Raw genomic sequence first — 20,666 nt, 5'->3', positions numbered from 1 at the left:
GCGGATATTTGAGAAAACTTTGTACAAAATAATAATAACAATAATAATAGAGCAGGTAGGCAAGGGGAGCACGGTAAAGATGCCCCCGAGTCTACCAGCAGGCCGGCCAAACAATCGCAGAGGCAGCCCCCAGAGGAGAGGCCAGTTCGGGGGACCATCTGCATTATAGTGGGAGGTTCGACCGTTGCGGGTTGTACTTCAGCGGCAGCTCGGACGTCGGTTCGTGAGGCCACCAAGGAGGAGTAGAACCCCCCAGAGCGGCCGAAACAGAAGAGTCGATTTTCTTCACAGAAGATGATGCGCGACGAGTCCACTACCCCCACGATGACGCGCTCGTGATAAAGCTAAGAATCAACGACTTCGAGGTCAGGCGCGTACTCGTGGACTCAGGCAGCTCAGCCGACATCCTTTTCAAAGCTGCATTTGACCAGCTTCAGTTGCAGAGAAGCAACCTGAAGCCTACAGACACCCCTTTAGTGGGTTTCAGCGGAGAAGAAGTCCGCCACCTTGGGAAAGTAGCAGTACCTGTAGAGATCGGCACATGGCTTTGTGTGGTCAGATTCGAACACAACTTCCTGGTGGTAGCGACCCCCTCCCCCTACAATGCCATAATAGGTCGACCGATCACCCAAGTCCTACGAGCGGTGGTCTCCACTTACCACTTGGCTATGAAGTTCCCAACAGACTTCGGTGTGGGAGTAGCGTGAAGCGACCAGCTCGAATCCCGCAAGTGCTATGTTGCCACCCTGAAGGGGAAAACCAAGGTGGTCGCCAACCTTGAACTGGAGCGACCCACGGAGCAAGGCGAAGAGCGAGCCGCGCCCCCAGAAGAAATAGTCGCGGTCCCGACCTTAGTAGCAGACTCGACTCGGACGCTTCAGATCGACGCTTCCATCCAGGAGCCCCTACGATCCGAACTAGTAAGCTTTTTACTTCAAAATTTAGACATTTTTGCATGGTCCGCTGCAGAGATGCCGAGTATAGACCCCAAACTCATAACTCACAAACTGAACACTGATCCTGTAGTTAGGCCCGTTAGACAGAAGAAACGCAACCTAGCCCCAGAGCGGTGGAAAGTGGTCGATGAGAAGGTCGAGAAGCTCCTCGCAACTGACTTCATAAGAGAAGTCCATTACCCGAGTTGGGAAGCCAACCCCGTTCTAGTAAAGAAGGCTAACGGCAAGTGGCGCATGTGCGTCGACTACACCGACCTAAACCGAGCCTGCCCGAAAGACTGCTTCTCGCTCCCCAGAATTGACCGTTTGGTGGATGCGACCTCAGGGCACGAGTTGTTGAGTTTCTTAGACGCCTATTCGGGCTATAAACAAATCAAGATGGACCCGGCGGACGAAGAAAAGACTGCCTTCATCACAGAATTCGGCCTATACTGTTACAAGGTTATGCCTTTCAGGTTGAAAAATGCAAGAGCAACCTTTCAAAGGCTTGTAAATAAGTTGTTTGCGCCGTTAATCGGTAGAAAATAGAATGCTATGTAGACGACATGGTCATCAAAACTCAATTCTCACATGAATTAATACAAAACTTGCAATCTGTTTTTGAAATTTTGCGTAAGTTTGATATGAGATTGAACCCTAACAAGTGTGTGTTTAGTGTGACCTCGGGCAAGTTCCTAGGATACATCGTTAACCGGCGTGGCATCGAGGCCAACCCGGATAAAGTTAAGGCCATTTTAGATATGAAACCACCCCGGAAGCTGAAGCAGGTTCAGAGGTTGAATGGCCGCATAGCTGCCCTGAGCCGGTTCATGTCTAAATCGGCGGACCGTTGTCTGCCGTTCTTTAAGGCATTCAAGAGCAAAGGGTTCAAGTGGACCCAAGACTGTCAGCTCGCGTTTGACGAGCTCAAGAAATACCTCGCTAGTGTGCCGACCATAACCCGACCCGAAGAGGGCGATGTTTTAGAACTGTACCTCTCGGCGAGTGACGAAGTGGTCAGTTCGGTACTAATAAAGGAAGTAGATCGGGTCCAAAGACCCATCTATTATGTTAGTAAAGTATTGTAGAGAGCAGAAACGAGATACCCGGAGATGGAAAAGCTAGCATGCGCACTGATAATCGCAGCTCGGAAACTCCGCCCGTACTTCCAAGCTCATACTATTATTGTCCTCACTGACAGACCCCTGAGGCAAATATTGCTTAAGCCCGAGGTCTCTGGTCGGTTGACGAAGTGGTCCGTTGAGCTCAGCGAGTTCGACCTCTACTACAATCCGCGAACTACCATTAAGGCCGAAGCCCCTAGGCCGGTCGAGCGCGAGGTCCCCAGTTCGGGTGAGCTCGAAGCTCCCAGGCCGGTTCAGTCTGAGCCCCATGAGGTAGCAGCCAGTGTGGCATCTCTCCTATCTAGGCCAAGCGCGAGCTGGGATTAGGAGCCCTGGATCCTTCATGTAGATGGCTCCTTGAACCAATAGGGCAGCGGGGCCGGAATAGTCCTGCACAGCCCAAGTGACACGAAACTGGAGTACGCGCGATGCTTCGAGTTCGCAGCGTCTAACAATGAAGCGGAGTACGAGGCGTTGCTACTTGGACTAGCCTTAGCCAGAGAAGTAAAAGTCAAGCACATTGTTATCTGCAGCGACTCCTAGCTCGTGGTTAACCAGGTCACCGGCGAGTATGAAGCTCGCGAGCCAACCATGATTGCCTACTTGACCAAAGTTAGAGAGTCCCTGCTCGACTTCCAGTCACACATCATCAAATAGATCCCTAGGTCGGAGAACGCTGAGGCCGACGCCCTGTCCAACTTAGCCAGCACTAGCGACATCACCATGAGAACCGTGTACATAGAGGACCTGTCTCGGCCTAGCATTCTCAGGGGGGCAGAGGAGGCCGCTCCCGTCGTTCAAGCAGAGCCAAGCTAGATTGACCCGCTCGCGAGCTTCTTGCTACACAGGACCCTCCCTGCAGATCGTGATGTAGCCAGAAGGGTGTAGCGCCAGGCAACCAAATACGTCCTGATAGATGAGCGGCTGTACAGGAGATCCTACATGCTCTCCTATCTACGTTGCTTGCGGCCTACCGAAGCCGAACTCGTACTCCGCGACACTCATGAGGGGTTGTGCGGCGGGCACTTGGGGGGCAGAGCTCTTGCCCAGAAAGCGCTTCGACAAGGGTATTATTGGCCAACAATGAAGGCAAATGCCATTGAACTCGTTAGAAAATGTGACAAATGCTAGAGACATGCCAACATTCACCACCAACCCGTTGCCGACCTCAAGTATCTTACCAGTCCGTGGCCCTTTGCAAAGTGGGGCATCGATCTACTCGAGCCATTCCCACCAGCAACGGGTGGAAGGAACTTCTTAGTGGTAGAAGTGAACTATTTTACCAAGTGGGTAGAAGTCAAACCCCTCGTAACGATAACAAGCCGAAATGTCCAAAACTTCTTTTGGAAAAACATCGTATGCCACTTTGGATTACCTCGGGTATTGATTTCCGACAACGGCACATAGTTCGAAGACATCAAATTCCAAGACTGGTGCCAAGACATGGGAATCCGACAGAACTTTACTTCAGTCGCACACCCTCTGGCACGGTCAGGCAGAAGTAACGAACAGAGTCATCCTCAGCGGATTAAAGGCACGGTTGGAACGAGCTAAAGGATTGGGGGCAGATGAACTACACAGTGTTCTATGGGCATATCGGACCACGGAGAAGACCGCCACGGGAGAAACACCCTTCAATCTCACCTACGACACCGAAGCAGTGATCCCCACAGAGATCGAAGTACCTACGTTGCGCCTAGAAACATACAGTGATCAAACAAACGAAGATGAGCTACATACCAACCTCGATCTACTGGACGAAGTAAGGGACCTCGCGTACATTAGGACCGTAGCCTACCAGTAGAGAGTAGCTCGGTACTATAATGCCAGGGTCAAGAAAGCGAAACCTCCGCGTTGGCGACCTGGCCCTTCGAAAAGTTATGGTGCTTGAGCCCAGCGCTGGCAAACTCGGGTCCAACAGGGAAGGTACTAACCGAGTGAAACGAGTGCTCGGGGAAGGAACATACGAGCTCGAGACCCTCGAAGGGAAACAAGTACCTCGAGCATGGAATATTGTCAACCTAAGGCAATACTATCTGTAAGAATCGAGTAGGCCACGAGCCACGAGCCACTCCCAAAGCCTAAGGGCCAGAATACCGAGCTAATATGACCACGGTACAACAGAACCCAGTCGCCCCTATGGCATGGGCAGACTCCGAGAGTGGGCCACGAGCCACTCCTTCAACCCAAGGGCCAAAACACCAAGCTAACAAAGACCTCGGCGTGAAGAAAGACCTAGCCACTTCAATGGCGAAGGCAAGGTATGAAATATCAAAGGCGTAAGCAGCTCGGGTTTAAACCCTGCGAAGCATAGATCGTCTCAATACGTTGGTTGAATTGAGGAATAACCAACCAATGCATAGTTCGGGCATACATAGTAATCACTTCGCGGTATGCCATAGAGGCCTTAAACGTTAAAGGACAAATCGGGATAATGACCACCGAAAAGTCCTACTTCGGGCATGTAGCTTTAATAGCTAAAATGATGAGATTGCTTTGGCAAAAATAAAGGGAGTTCATCATACTCAGAAGAAGGAAAAAACATTCATTGTCAAAAAAAAAAGAGAAGAAGAAAAGAAAAATAACAAGTGCAGTAACTGAGCTAAACAGCTCGGGAAAGTTTTGATTATCACAGGGCACAACCGCCCAACCGAAAACTTGTGAAAGACCGGATTTACGGCACCCGAAAGCCACCAGAAGCCCAGAGAAATGCCGTCTCAAGGATCCGCCTCCTCATCCTCTGGAGAGTTAGGCTCCTCTTCCTCTGCTTGGTCCGCCGTCTCAGGAGACAGACCCTTCATAGTAATGCCGTCGAGGTTGAGTTCGGAGAACTTCTTCCGAACCAGCCACCAGCAAAGCTTAAACCCCGAGCGGTATGAACCTGAACCGTACTCCGCTTGGAGGTCCTGAAATTCCTAGGAGTCTTTAAAATCCCAGACCGCTTTCTCTCGCTCAGCCTCCACCATCTGATCAAAGTTTCGAGTCCGATTTAAAAGAGTGGACTCCAAGTCCCACACCTGCTGCCTAAGGAGCTCCCTCTCCGCCGCCATCCTCGACGATTCCTCCTTGTAACGTGTGCTCTCTTCAGAAAGCCGAGCGATTTGAGCCTCCTGGTCATGGACAAGCAGCTCCTGAGACTCGCTCCCCTTGCGGGTTTGATGGAGCTCGCCTCGGATCCAGTCGAGCTCACCCTGGAGCTTCTAGTTGGCAGCCCACTGGTCGAGGCCTTTGACGCGATGGATGCGCGTCTGGAGAGCCATGGCATGGATGGCGGAATTCACCTGCCGACGGAAAAGAAGATCAGAAGACAGCGGAAAAGGGCAAAACAAGGGAGAAAAAAGGGAAATAGGTCACTTACCACCATGCAATGAGCAAAGGCGAACGCGGAGAGGTCCCCGGGCTCCATGTTTCCCCACTAAGCAATCTCGTTATTAGTGATCGCCTTCCGGCTCCTCCAGTGAGCCACCAGGTAATCATTTACCCCTTCTCAGTTTCCCACTGGGAACCGGGGATAAGGACGGGGCTGAAGGGGATTACAGGGAGCCTCCCTCAGCTGAGGGAGCTCGTTTCCCCCAGGGTTGATCCCGCTAGCCCCGTCAGGTGGGGGCATCGGAACCTTAGGCGGAGGAGAGGGTAGAACCGCCTCAGCAGACCCGAACTCAGTACTTCCCGAAGGAGGGGTCCAGTCGGGGCGCGTCCTCTTCGCATGGCGTCTCTGGCTGCCCGAGAGAAGGCGGCGCGAATCAGCAGTGGACATGATGGCTGCCAAAAGACTACAAGATATTAGTCTGACAAAAAACAAAATACATGTGTACATAATATTGTCACAAGGCACTACACGACCTAAAAGGCCGACCTACCCAGGCTCAAGCCTACCTGCACAAGCTTCTCCTCGGTCAAGTAGTCTGAGAAAAGGAAGCCTACCGACGCCCAGGACAACATCGTTTTCCGAGTCTCAAGGTCCAGCTCGGCCCCGGGGTCCTGGATGGCGCCCCTCCAAGCAGTGGGGAAGGGCCACCCCTCGGGGTTATGGACCACAAAGTAATCCCGCTTCCAGGCTGGAATCTTATTCGACAACTCGTACAAGAGCTTATAGCCGCGACGGGGAGAGAGGTAATAAAAGTGCCTCTCCGGAGGAATCCCAGGAGCAACGTTCTTTATACAAAGGATAGAGACAAAAATATTAAGGTCTAAACGAATGCAGTACTCGTGACACAGGGATATAGTCTCAACCATGTTTCGAATGGCGTTGGGATGAAGCTGGTCGATAGTGACGTTGAAGTGATTTAACACCTCCACTATCAAGGGGTGCAGGAGGAGACGCAAGCCAACCTCGAGTTGTTCCTGAAAGATTACTATGTCATTGGGACCATGCTCCCAAGGGAAGTTGCCAGTAGGGAGGCTGTAAACCAGGTCCCCAAGGTGGCGAAAGTAGCGGATTAGAGACCTGAGTCTCTCCACTGTCATGAAGGAAGAGCCAAAGGTATCAGGCTCCCTCTCCCTAGAAGTATACGCCATGTCGCCAGAGGCCTCCCGAGCCTTCGGGATCTGCTCCCAGGCTCCCCCCGAGCTTGAGGGAGCATCATCATCCTGGCTATCGCCCCTGTGATAGGTATGGTATGGGTACCCAGACATGGTAGATAGCGATTGGGACTCACTAGAGTAGACGGAACGGAGCAGACTGTGGAACTCGGGTAGACTAGGTGAAGTGCGCGATCTCAGAATCCAAAGACAGCAAGATGGCGTGGGAGAAAATAGGGCCCGAGGGGGCCCCCTATTTATAGTTTCCACCCTTTCAAATTGACGGCCCGGATCAAAGCAGATCCAATGGTCCGCGGGCGCCCTGACCGCACCCCTTCTGAAAACCAAAGGCGATTGGCGGCACGCCTTCCATAATTAAGGTAGTCGCAGCCGCACGACGTTCGGAGTTAAAGGCCACCTCAGCACATTTTCAGAATCTGAAAAGTCAGGTAAGTCAAAAGATCTCTTGATCCCCGCAAATGCATTTAATGAGGATAGTCAATCAAGTTTGAATTTCGGTCAAATCAGTCCATTGCACTTTATAAACTCCCCACGCTAAGGCGGTACTCTTAGCTCGAGGAGTGGGGGGCAATTGATGAAGGATGATTTGACCCAACTACGGTGACACGTAGACACTGACTCAGCGTAAGCGACAGCTCAGCATTGTGGCCCAGTACAACCAAGTAACGGGCCCATAAAACAGCTCGCTACATCGTACCACGCAAAAGGAGGAGCTCACCACAACACGAGCTCCGGATTCCCCGAGCTACCTCTAATGGGATATTCCGAGGCAACTTTAACTTGCGAGCTAAGAAAACCAGCTCGCCCGAGCTCCCAAGCAGACAAGTCATTCCGAGGACCAGTTCTACTAAGGGTACTCCTGAAGTATTCCGAGCTCGCTGCAAAGTAGCTCGCGAATGGGTCGCATGAGCATTCCTCAGGAAGCTTCTATCTGATAGGTCGTACCGATCAGAATGCGCCAGGTCCCTTACTAACGGCACAGTCCCTGTCCTTTCGACAATCTGCACCCATGTCTCTCAGCAGGCGGAGGCGTGCCTATCACTTTGGAGACGTGTCACTCCCCCGGGCGAGGAGTACGCCACAATGGCCACCTGCGCAGCCCTGGCAGGTAACGGCTGTGGTAGGGGCCCAGTGGCGGTTATGCCCAATCTCACAAGAGCACCCCTATAGAAGCCCTCAGGGCAAAAGAGAAGCTTCTTCTTGAGACTTCTAATCTCTCGAGTATAGTGATAAAGCGCGACCTACACGCTTAGCCTTCGTTTTTCCTTTGCTTCCTATACACCATACTAACTTAAGCATCGGAGTATTCCACTGGGTAAAATCCCCAGGAATCCTTCTTTTCATCTTCTCATGTGCTATCCGTTGCCGACAAGGAGCCAGTCAGCAGCCAGCTAAGAGTGACCGGATTGCGCTACATCAAAACCAAACTTCATTAGAATATATTATATATTATACATTTTATATAAATATATTATATGTTATATAATTTATATTACATATTATATAAAGAAAATTAGTTAATTTAGTTTTTTTGGTTCACCGAATTTCTAATTTTGAAAACTGAAACGGAAATTGAAACACCTAAAAACCGAATTTTTTTATTCGGCTTTTGGTTTTAACTGAATTATACTCAGTCCTGGATAATAAGCTCCAAACGTTTTTAGTAGAAACAACAATGATACCAAACACAACCTAAGTTAGCCTTTTTATAGACATCTGTTTGAGAGGTCGTTCGAGTGATTTAAAATATAACAAACCCTCATTCTTGAACATGCAAAATATTTAAAGAGTTCAAGCAAGGATTAAAATAGTGATATGACACACCTTGTATCTTGTGTTTTATAGCAATACCAATATATCTAGATATGTTTAGATATATTCTTAAACGGTTTTTTTAAACAACTAAAACTTTAAAATGATGAATGTGACCCTCTAAACCTATAAAATAGAAAAATAAAAAACATAGCATATTATTTGCCATATTGATACACACCAATACTCTTTGGACATGTTGATATCTTAATCCTTCAATCCAACCATTCATATTAAAGTCTATTTAATTTTCAACAATTCACTTTTTACAAAATGTATTTTCACCAAGATTAAAATCATTGTGTTGTTCATAAACTAATTAGGTTTCTATAAGTTGTCCTAATCTAAGTACAATTGGCCATTTTCTCAAAAAGAAAAAATTATAATTCAGAATAATGAGCATGCATGTACCCAACCCTTTTGAATATTGATGGATTCTCCCACTTGTCATTGTCCCCAACACTATAGACTCGTAAAGATTTATAAGGTGCACTGAACAATAAAATCCCCCAAAAGAAAAGAGCTTATTGTTTGAGTTTTCTCGAACACCCTTCTTTCTTTCTTTTTGTTTAAAAAAAAAAATTGACACAAGAATATCTATTACCATATAAAATAGGTATTTGACTTGGGTTGAGTATAGGTCATAAAAGTTAAATCCAACTATCATACATCAATACATGGTTAATAGTTATTTGTACATAATATATGCTCTTTCACCAAATACTATATAACCAATTTGTAGAGACAATTAAGGGTGTCAATGTACTGGTTTTAGATTGGACCCCATTCAAAATTAATTTGGATGGATTTGTTTACTGCACTAATAACCCATAAACATGAACGATCAAGAGAGGAGAATAATTTTTCATTCCTTGCTTGCCAAACAAAATACCAAGTAACTGCTAGCCACTAGTCTCTCATTGTCTCTAGGGGTGTCAATTGGACTGGGTTTGGTCCAATCCGATCCAGTCCAATGTGAGTTTATTACAAATGGACCAAGTCCAATCCAATCCAATGAATATTTTGGACTATTTTGGACTAGTCCAATCCAATGTCTGGACCGTCTAATCTGGTCAAATTCATTTTAATTTATATTAATTTCAACCCAATCCCGATCCATTGATACCTATATTCTTATCTTATATCAATGGACCACATATTGGCTTAATCCAACCCAATCCAATATAAATTTATAACGGACAAACTAGGTTCATTCCAGTCTAATAAAGGAAAGTTTCCTACACTTGAATGAAACAAAAATGCCTATTTTAATAATGGGTTTTTATGGTTAAAATGGTTATTTCCTTTTTTACTTGGGAAATAAAAAAAATATGAGTAAATACACTTACCTACAGGTAAGTGTTTCCCAAGGAAATTTACCTGGGTAAATAATTTACCGAAAGCATGGTTTTCAAAATCGGACTGGACTGGACGGTCGGACTGGAAAAACCGATAACCGGTCAGCCATCCAGGTCCGGTTTTACTAAAAACCGGAAAATTGAAAAAACGTTGAAAAGTAAAAAAATCCGTTGACCCGGGCGGTTGGACTGCTAAACCGTTCGACCCAGGTAGTGGTTCGTGGGTTAATATTTTTATTTTTAATGTTTTAAATAAAAAACAAAAAATAAAATGCCAATTATATCCCACGATTTTCAAATCCCAATCCCTAGTCCCTTATTCGGTTTAGCCTTTAGGGTTCCCGAGTTCCCTCGTCACTCCTCAGTCCTCTCAAGTCTCAACCCTCACACCCTACCATATGCAACAACCATCAACTCCGGCATCCGATGGCAACACACACAGACGACGACTAGCAAACTTGTAGCGGCGAAGAGTACCCAAGCACTTGCAACGGCAAAGAGTACCCAAACAGTTGCAACGACGAACGGCGAACAACTTGCAGTAGCGGCGACTTGTAGCGACGGACTACTCGAGCCCACCGGCGGCGAACCCCTGAAGGTATAATTTTTTTTTATTTTTTTTGTGATTTAATTGATTTTTTGAAATCTTTGGACCTACTAGAATGGTAATATATATGTATATATACATATATATATATATATATATATATATGCTTGTTTAGTAAGCATGAATTAATTTTTCTAGAGATTTTTTTTCTAGAGACAACTTGAGATTGAAAGAAAATTGTTGGGGACACTTAAGTCCTTAATCCTTATTTTTACTGATTGATGAGGGAGCTCTTGATTAAATTGAATCAATCAATTTTCTTTCTTTTTTTTCTTTACAAAATATGTTTTGATATGAAATTCATGTTTTCTTCTCAAAATATGTTCAGATAATTTTTTTTTTTTCTGAACTGATATGCTTTTCTCTTCTCAAAAAAAAAAGCAGGTGCTCATTACATATTTTTTCTATAATTTTTGGAAATTTTTTTATATTTTTTTCTGTATTTTTTAGAATTTTTCTGTATTTTTTTGTATTTTCTGTATTTTATTATATGTATATTTAGATATTTTTATTTTTTTCATATGTTGTTCTTTTTCCTATATTTTTCTGTGTATTTTTTGTATTTTATTTAAAGTTCTATATTATTTTTTATTATATAAGTATTTTTTGTTTTTTATTTATTTATAACGTTACGGGTCGAACCGCCAAACCGGAAAACGGTGCCCTGACCGGTTCGGTCACCGATTCGGTTTTAAAAACCATGCCTAAAAGTGAACGAGGCCTATATTATCCAATTTCATGCGGTGGCTTTAGCTCCACCTGAAAAGTCTATATTTGGTGAAATGTTCAGAAAATGCAGCTCAGTCAAAGCTTAAGCTCTCCGATTTTTTTTTTTTTTTTTTTTTTTGAGTAGAATAGGCGACAAGCAATACCGGCAGGGTAGGAAATCAAGGGCATCGAACAAGGAAAAGAGTTTCCTTCACGGGGTCACGGCGCCAAAATGATTTTGATTGATCATGAGGAGGAATGAACATTTGATTTCAACTCCGGATTGCGACTTTCGCGGTGTCTTGAACGGCTTAGCCGGATGCACCATCATTTCAATTCCCTTGTTTGGGCTCGGGAGTTGGGCCCCCTACATTTGAAAAACCAAGTTTTCGATGTCGACGTCCATGTCATCGATTAGATACTGCATAAGAACTAGCGGCGGCAGTTCATGTTCCAAATTTCAATCTTCCTCAAGTCAGGAGACTCGGGGCTTGCTTCACTTTGGGTCGGGTATATTTTGTTGGACATGCCCGGGTCCGTCAACCAAGTCCAAGTGGCCCGCCCACCTAAACAACATCGATCATGTGGGTTCGTGGTGGGCATCCACCAAGTTCCAACCCGGATGGACCCCATTGCCAAATGATGTTGGATGGCCCACAACGTAGACTTATTAGTGAGATCCGCAACCCAAACTGCACTAGATGTATGATTACGCATGCAAAATAAAGAATAATGGTGTGTTTTACCACAATAATGACAGATCAAAGCTTGGAATAATTGGAACTCTCTTTTGACGGGAATAGAACAACCAAAACCCGACAAATTCCGAGCGGTCCACGAGGCAGCCCAGTAAGGGACATATGTATTGGGCCTCCAGATTTTGACGGCAACCACTACGCTTCTAATCTCGCTTCCCAAAGTTAAATAGGGCCATGCTCGCCATTTCCCTTTACAACCCAACAAAAAACGGGTTGTCGGGTTCTTATGGCTCGTTTTTATTCCCTGTTCCGTAGAAAGAGAAAGACAATGACCCACCCACGGCCCACGCCATCTCTTTTGTTTCCTTACAACCCAGACCCAGAGGCCCGGACCTGTGTTTGAATTGAAAATAAATTGTCATTTATCCCTTCCCACAACACTGCAATTCTACAAAATGCATGTTGATTTTCTCTATAAAAAAAAACAAACGAACCAGCTGCCCTCTTGGCTGTTGCACCACACGTTACAAAAAGTCCAACCTGATTTTGGCATTTTTGAGACAGCCCGAACCCCATATCAGGAGTAGGGTAGAAAACTTTGGACGGTTGTGATTATTGGTTTGTGCTCGATCTCTTGTCTTAATAATGAATAAGAGATGCCAATCATGTCAAAACAACAACAATCTCGATGAATTTAAAACAAAATTGTACATCGTGTTTTTACCCGACCCGAAACCCCGAAAAAGGAGCCTGTCGGGTTAATAAATAGAGAAAGAAAAAAACTCTTCTAGGATCTATCTTGTGACACCACATGCAGACGTGGGTTATGATTAATAATTATGAACCCCTGCCCTTCGGATTGGAATCTGAAATTTTTCACGTTTTGAACTGCTTTCACCCGGCCCATTAAGAATCCTATATATGTTTTGTAGCCCCGGCCCACTAAGAGTTCTGCCTATATTTTGCATCTGTTATGATATCGAACCGGACTCGGTGGCAAACAAACATCAGTACATCACTAAGATTTTAAATTATTTATTTATTTTGGATGAAAACATCACTAAGATTGCGACAAAGAAGAAGTTGTACATTCGGTAGTGATCTTCATGTGATGTTGCCATAATAGGACAGCCTTGACATTTGCGCAAATATATTTACTCAGATTAATAGCATTAATTAAGTAAATTTATTTTATATCAAGTTGAATGCACGTGCATAAGAGATGAGTAGAATGGGAAAGGGGAAAATGAATAGATTATATTTTTCTTCAATAATAATAATTCAAAAAAATATATCAGTTTTTTCAAAATGGTGGTTTGGATGTGAAATACCAATTTTTCTCTACTAAAAAAACATATTACATTCTAACCTAAAGCATTTTCAAAGGGGTGCCAATTTAAACCTATCCAAGTTGCACCCCAAAATTTTTCTTTTTCTAATTCTAGAGCTGTTAATAGTGGTGCAACTTGGTTCGGGTTGAATTGGAATTTTGCCAAAATTTCAATGGATTCAAACCCTAAATTGAACCCAATGTAATTGAAATTCTTCAAAGTAGGCAACCCGACTTCCAAACGAGATCAGATCAATTTTATAAAATCAAACACAGAACTAAAATAATTATTAATAGAGATAATTGGATGTGACTCAATTAGACCCCATTATACTTGACATCTATAATTACTTATGATATAACAACTCAAATGTCATTTTTTTATGATATAACTTTATTTGGAAATGGCAGGAAATAGAAATTTATTTTTTATGATGATAAAATAAGTGTTTTTTAATTAAAACTATCTTATATACTCTTTATGAAATTTGCACCTTTAGACATAAAATATAACAAAATTTATAAAATAAAAAAAAAACTATGAAATTTTATATATCATTATGTCTTAATCCGTTTGAAATAATAAGAATAAATTCTGCCCCAATCGTAATCTGAACATAAAACTTAGAAGCAGAACGGATATAATCAATAAAATTTGGTTAAATATGCTAGACCCAATTAACTGACACCTATATTTTTTCAATTTTTTTCCTTTTTCTATATAAATCATTTTCGATTCATTTTCTTTTTTGTTTTCAAAATTGCTTTTCAAGCTTCATGCATGTGAAGGTTGACAAACTTAGCCCTCTTTTGGAGTGGTTGGGTATAATATAAAGCAAACAAAGTAGTTACGGGGATCACCGACCCCTTTCCATTGATAAAATCATCTGAGAAGTACGGAAGCATCCCATGCAGAATTCTGAATTCCAGCCCCCCCTATAAACCATATTCTGTTCACGAATTTGACATCAATTCACGGTCAGGATACATTTTCCCTATATTATAGGACTATAAAATTCTGATATGTGCTGATTGGTCATTCTCCCTAAAATCATTCCCACAATCCTAAGAGGGAATTCCAATTTAACAAGCAAAGAATAAAGCACCCATTAAAATATCCAAACACAGCCTACGCTTTTAAGTATGTATATCCTTCATGTGACCTAGACTACTTTCGGCACAAATTATTATCTCACAGTCCCCCACGTCTCCTGTGTAAAGTAGAGTTGGAGTAGGACCGTGGGGAAGGTCAGTCTTGTAATTAAGAAGCAATCACAAGGGTAATTGGGTCCCCAAAACTTTGGGGGGGAGGGGGGGGGGGAGGAATCACTGTTTGGGCGGAGGAAGGAAGACAGCGGCAGTGTTGGGGAGCCATTGTCTTTTTCTGTCCCCTGCCAGCGCACCAGGAAATCAACATTGAGGACAGAATGGTACGAGCTATGTTGACGAAAATACCCTCGATATTTACTAAATTACACAGTTGAATTATCATTCTACACATCCTTAAATGTAAGCTATCCATAAATAGTTGTCCTCCCTCCTGTTATCGATACTTGCTTATATCTCGTACAGTGTTTTAGTCTCTCTGCATCTTTAGATTCTTTACTACATAAATGCCGATGCTTGCCGTGGCTTCACGTCAAGGCGACCAAGATAACGAGGGAGATCAAAACTATCCATAGAGATTGTTTGACCAAGTAGTCTAGTTTTTAATTCTTTTTTATTATAATTGAATTTCAGCATGAAATTGTACTTCAGACCCAATTATTCTAATTAGTAACTAGAACTGATTCTATTTGAAAATAGCATTAAACATTGAATATGACAATGTGTCCTAAATGTTGGTATTTAACATTTTTGATGACCTTGAAAGCCAATATGATATGGTACAATAAATATCAATTGTCATGTATATAACAAAATACGGTAAATTGTCCAAGAGTGTCCTTTTATTTTTTGTGCCCCTGATTAAATGAATGCATCAATCAAGATGAAACAGGGGACCCTCCCAACAATGTGGACCCCATGCATTAGTCAATCACAATGTAGGTTGACAAATACAAAATACAGAAACAAGTACGTATGGGAGCACCCAAGCAAATAGAAGAGAAAGAAATACAAATCTTGATTTGAAATATGCCTGTGGCGAATGGAATTGATCGTCCCTTAAGCCTGCAAAATTATAGGTAGGGAGAGTCACCACTCACCAGAGAGAGAGGGGTACAGGGTATAATCCATTGCTCATAAATTATGTAAGGAATTCAAGGGTATTTTTGACAATTCAACTTTGGCTTGCCTCATTCCTGCTTACAGGCTTACATGTACATGGAGTAGAAAACACTACACCCGCTGCCTCTCTTTTAGCTACACTTGATATCTCCCTTCCTCTCGTTCCTTCGCATTCATGCCCAGCCATTTGACAACAGAGACAAAGGCTCATTGGATTTTCACAACACCCACCATCTCTCTCTCTCTCTCTCTCTCTCTCTCTCTCTCTCTGGTTTACTAAATTCTCCATTTTGATATTGGTCGTCCTTTCCACGAATTAAATCCGACCATTAGATATTCGCCCCTTCATCTTCCACTGCACTTCTCCTTTGCTCTGATAGCTTCTTCAGCCCTCCATCAAATATTCTCTTCTCTGGGGTATTTATGTTCTGTTGTTACTGTTCCGTTCCTTGTTAATGGCTGCTGCAGCTGCTACTCAAAGCTTTCAGAACAGCAACAATGACCACCATCAAGTTAGTAGGCAAGAAATCCAGGTCGCCATTGCCAAAGCTGTAGAGCTCAGAGCTCTTCATGCTGCTTTGATTAAAGGGAACAGCCCTGCAAATCGCAGGTTCCCTAGCTCTGTTTCTCCCTCTCTTTCACGTCCTTCCTCTCAGTTCTCAGCTCATGATTACCCTGTTTTTACTCCGGTGAGTTTTCTCAGTTTCCCTTTTTTGGGTTTTGTTGACTAATTTTTGTCCCATCAATTCCTAAGTTGAGTTGATGTCATCGGTTAATTTAATGTAAATTTCGTTATTGCAAATTTAATATGCTGTAATGCCATTACTGAGTTTTTCATGTAATGGTAGCTTTTAAGGCTTAGGCTTAGAATTGAGTAAAACCTTCTGATAATTAATCTCTTTTATCATGGCGGTCACCAATGTGTGTTTACAGTACTTTTGCCTAGTTAATTGAGTTGTGCTAGTTTGAACTTTGAACAGAGCTATGGAGAGGAGTCATTACCTGGGTTTCACCACAATCGATTGGAGAAAACTTTATCGGCAAATTCTGATGGGTATGGGCTAGATGTAGGAGACGAGGATGGAGCCGATCCGTCTGACACTAAAAAGGATATTTCGCCTTCCTGGAAGGGGTTTCCTTCTGGTTTGTTTGGCAGAGAACCCCATGTCTGTCTGTCTGAAGATCATAAGTCTGTAAAAAGTTCTTGCACGAACCACATTACTGCCCTTACATCCCCTGGAGCTGATTTTTTGAAGTCGAGCAGGAGTACCGGTTCCAGTGATTTCAAATCCGTCACAACCTGCAATAGATGCAAGCCTGCGGTTATTACCACTGGAAGTGATAATGGATCCAAACTCATCAAGAATTCTAATCTCGTAGTGCCTCTATCGGATTCTCACTTGACAGTTCAGTCACAACCAAGGAGTAAAGGAGCTATCCTCTCATGGCTCTTTCCTCGGTTAAGAAAGAAGCACAAGAATGAGACGTCCCTAAACCGAACAGAATCTGAACAAGTATCTCAGATTTTCAAGGGCTTGGGAATCATGTCGCTCGAATCATTGAAGAAAGAACTGATGGAAGCTAACGAGCATAGAGATGCAGCTTTAATGGAGGTATCAGAGATGAAATCTTCCTTGGGGGGTCTGAAACACAAGCTGGAGTACCTTGAGGCCTACTGCGAAGAGCTGAAGAAAGCTCTGAAACAAGCAATGCTGGGAAAAGATGCTCAAGTCCCTGAAAAGTCCATTAATTTGCTGAAAAGAGGGAAATCAATTGATGGAAATGGTGATAACCTAATGCCTGTTAGCCATGAAGTAATGGTGGAGGGTTTTTTGCAAATTGTATCTGAAGCAAGATTATCAGTGAAACAGTTCTGCAAGATTCTTGTTGAGCAGATTCAAGAAACAGACAACAATTTGATGGAGAACCTAAATTTGCTTCTCCAACCACACAAGCTGACTTTTAACTCAAAGTATTCAAAGGCAGTATTGTACCATTTAGAAGCACTCATAAACCAGTCTCTCTTTCAGGATTTCGAGAACTGCATATTCCAGAAGAATGGTTCACCCAAAATCTTAGATCCTAAGCAAGAACGCCAAGCTCAGTTCTCATCATTTGTTGCACTGAGAAACCTAAGTTGGAATGAAGTTCTACGCAAGGGAACCAAGTATTACAGTAAAGAATTCAGTAGGTTCTGCGATCAGAAGATGAGTTGCATCATTTCCACACTGAATTGGACTAGACCATGGTCTGAACAGCTACTCCAATCATTCTTTGTAAGTGCCAAGTGCATTTGGTTACTCCATCTGCTTGCATTCTCATTCAATCCCCCAATAGCAATCTTGAGAGTTGAAGAGAATAGATGCTTTGATGCCCTATACATGGAGGATATATTTGTAGAACAACAGAGATCACAAACTCCAACTAGAGTTAAGATCATGGTGATGCCAGGATTTTATGTTCAAGATAGAGTGCTTAGGTGTAAGGTTCTCTGTAAGTATAAGGCCATTCGCTAATTTGCAATTCATTTCTGTGCCATTTTTGCTCTTCCTCCATGGGACTAACCAAAAGGGTGTATCATTTTTTCAGTTGTTCATGAGCAGTTTCAATCAAATGTATAAGTTTGTATGTTTTGAATTTTAAGTTAATAAATGCTTGAAAGAGAGCTTCTTTTTATTTCAATTTGAGGGAAGTTAGGTGAAAATTTGAAGCCCCATACATTTCAATGGTTGGTAATGCAGATTAGTGTTTCCCTTCTTGTTTTTGTGGGATTACATCAGCCTGGATGTTCAGATTTGCCTCTTCAATTCATCAACCCCAATGACTGATTGGCTTCACATTGGGTTAGTACTTGGTACAACTGTATCCATTTGATCCATCTAGTTATTTGTGCAACATGTGTGTTTGATTACCTCAAGCTCAAAGTTCATGTGCAACATTCTTACGTTAAGACTGAACATGGTTTAGCATCAGAACTGTCCTAACTGCAGATCATTCATTTTATTCAGACAGAATCTTGATCATGATTTGATTATCCAATCCAGTTGATGTTCAACAAAGTACTGCTCTCAGAGTTCAGAACAATCAGTTTTGGAACTGATTCCTTCCAAGCTGCAGTATAGGTTATAGCTAGTCACACTAGGCTGGACACTTTGAGCCTGAGCTGGTCAGGGACAATGGGGTACGTAGTCTAAGACTGGTGGACACAAGCTCGACGACCCGTAAGGTTGTTAATTTCAAAATGGGTATGCAGACATTACATTGGACATACCTGGGAGGGGGTTGGTTGGGGCACAGATGCATGACTTGGGCCAATTCTGTAGGTGGGTCAGATCTGTTTCTTCAAATGAAACTTGTCGAGCCCGATAAATTGTAGTGACATCTTTTAGAAAGGCTTTAATTGATGGTTTCATCCGACCAAATTTCTCCAACAACGTGAGAGCAATCAGGTAGTGGGTGCTTTTGCCAACATGAGATGTAAGCTTCGGGACGTTATAATATTTCATCATAAAAACGATAATTTAGAGAAGGTTCTTCCTTTTGTACTCAAAATTTATAAAAATCAGTATAGCTGTAAAGGAGTAGAGGCTCTCAGCTCTCCTCTCCCACACTCATCACTCACCGCTCACCAAAGGCAACAGGGGTAAAGCGGTGGACGTGTGGGTCTTGCATATGCACAGAGTGGTGGCCCATTCAGACAGGACATGGGCCGCAGTGAATTCATGGAAATTGGAAACCGGTGTCCGACTTGATTGATGCGCTCTATTCAGCCTCTGGCGTTGGTCTCCAGAATGATATTGTGAATCTTCAGTCTTGCATTCTTCCTGTAAGTTCAAGTTCAAGTCTGTGGATATTAATTATCGGGGTTTCTGGGTGTTTCTGAAACAAGAGATGGGTTAAGAGTAAAACACCATTGTTTCCTCAGAAAATCTTGGGGTTGTTTTATTGTTGGTTTGAGTCAGTTCAGTTCGTGTTACAATGCTGCCATATCAGTGTCAGATAGTTGTTTTGAGTTCAATAATAAATTTTCTGTTTGGTTGGAGAAGTTTTGAGTTAAAATAGCGACAACACTTTCCATGAGAATCCATGCTTGAGGGTGTTTCAAGATATATCAATTTGATTGCTTTCTTGTTTTGAGAAGCAAATAACTATCGACAATGTTTAATTATTATGGGTTAAAAGGTTAAGTGTAAGAGACCATTGAGACTTGTTTTACCTGATAGGCTATATCCTACTTGATTCCATTGTCCTTGGGCCTTCATAGGATGGCTGGACTCGAGGATCATTTAATGTAAATATTTGGCCCATTAAAAACTCATACTGATGGATTCAAAGGTTCGCAATGCTTGACAGTGAATTCAGCCTGACCTTTTCACAGAGGCTAGGCCAAATCCATATAGGCTTATGTAGGGTCATTGTTGGGGTCCCACACCATACAAAGTGAACCAATTGGACCAGCAACTACCTAGGGACGTGAACAACTTGCTTAATGGGCCTAAAGCCCATGATTAATTAGATTAATCAAGTGGTCACATGACAACTTAAGCAGTCATGTGATTTGAACGAATATGGGTTTGGAGCACCCATTCTCATAAAAAAAATAACTCTTATCCTCTAATAGAATCTAAATCCAAATAAAAATTTGGATTACTAATCTCCTAATTTGATTAGGAATAGTGCTTCTTAAGAATTAAGAAAAGAGAGATCAATTCACTTCAAGATATAAACCGTGTTTCAAACTCATAACATTGTAGGTTGAAACACCAATGATACCAAAGACAACCCTAATCCAAGCAAAGTAATGTATTAAATAAACCTGAATTCTTGACCCAAAATGGATTCCTAATCTCAACCAACTATTCTCATTCATCTAAATGGTATAGAAAGACTTCAACTAATCTAGGCCACCCAAATAATGAATCAAATTAACCCAAAGGTCTACGCCATCAAAGTGGTTGGTCTCCTGACATCAGTAAATTAGTCTCAATTTACCAGGATTCTAACCAATCGAAATCCAGTTGGGATCACATTTAATATGCTTACTTATGTTGTGCCTACTAGATCCGGTCCCATCAAAACCACCTATATAATGTATCAAAGAGTCAAGGTGTTAATTAATCACACCATTCGAGTGATACAATAACAATAGAAATCCAATCCAAAATGATGCACCAAACAAATATAAAATCTACACCATCAAAATGGCCTCCTAAGTACTTACATTAATCAACTAAACAACCAGCTATCCAAATAATTTAGCAAGATTAAAACGGCCTCCAAAGATCTAAGTCATCAAAACGGCCTCCTATAGCAACAGATTAAT

The 20,666-nt window shown here is 42.9% G+C and overlaps 1 protein-coding gene across 1 annotated transcript; it reads left to right on the top strand.

Annotated features, from left to right (window-relative positions):
* The first annotated feature begins 15,485 nt into the window (after positions 1 to 15,485).
* On the top strand, positions 15,486 to 18,025 carry LOC104597501 (DNA double-strand break repair RAD50 ATPase). The gene is made up of 2 exons (XM_010259080.3): positions 15,486 to 16,032; positions 16,324 to 18,025. Exons 1-2 carry the CDS (start codon positions 15,799 to 15,801, stop codon positions 17,857 to 17,859), a joined length of 1,770 nt encoding a protein of 589 aa, XP_010257382.1. The 5' UTR covers positions 15,486 to 15,798; the 3' UTR covers positions 17,860 to 18,025.
* Positions 18,026 to 20,666: the final 2,641 nt, after the last annotated feature.

The sequence above is a fragment of the Nelumbo nucifera genome, chromosome 7, assembly GCF_055504915.1.
Source record: "Nelumbo nucifera cultivar China Antique chromosome 7, China Antique-T2T, whole genome shotgun sequence".
NCBI lineage: Eukaryota > Viridiplantae > Streptophyta > Magnoliopsida > Proteales > Nelumbonaceae > Nelumbo > Nelumbo nucifera.
The sequence above is the reverse complement of the archived record's forward strand: the minus strand, read 5'-3'. Positions and strand labels throughout refer to the sequence as shown.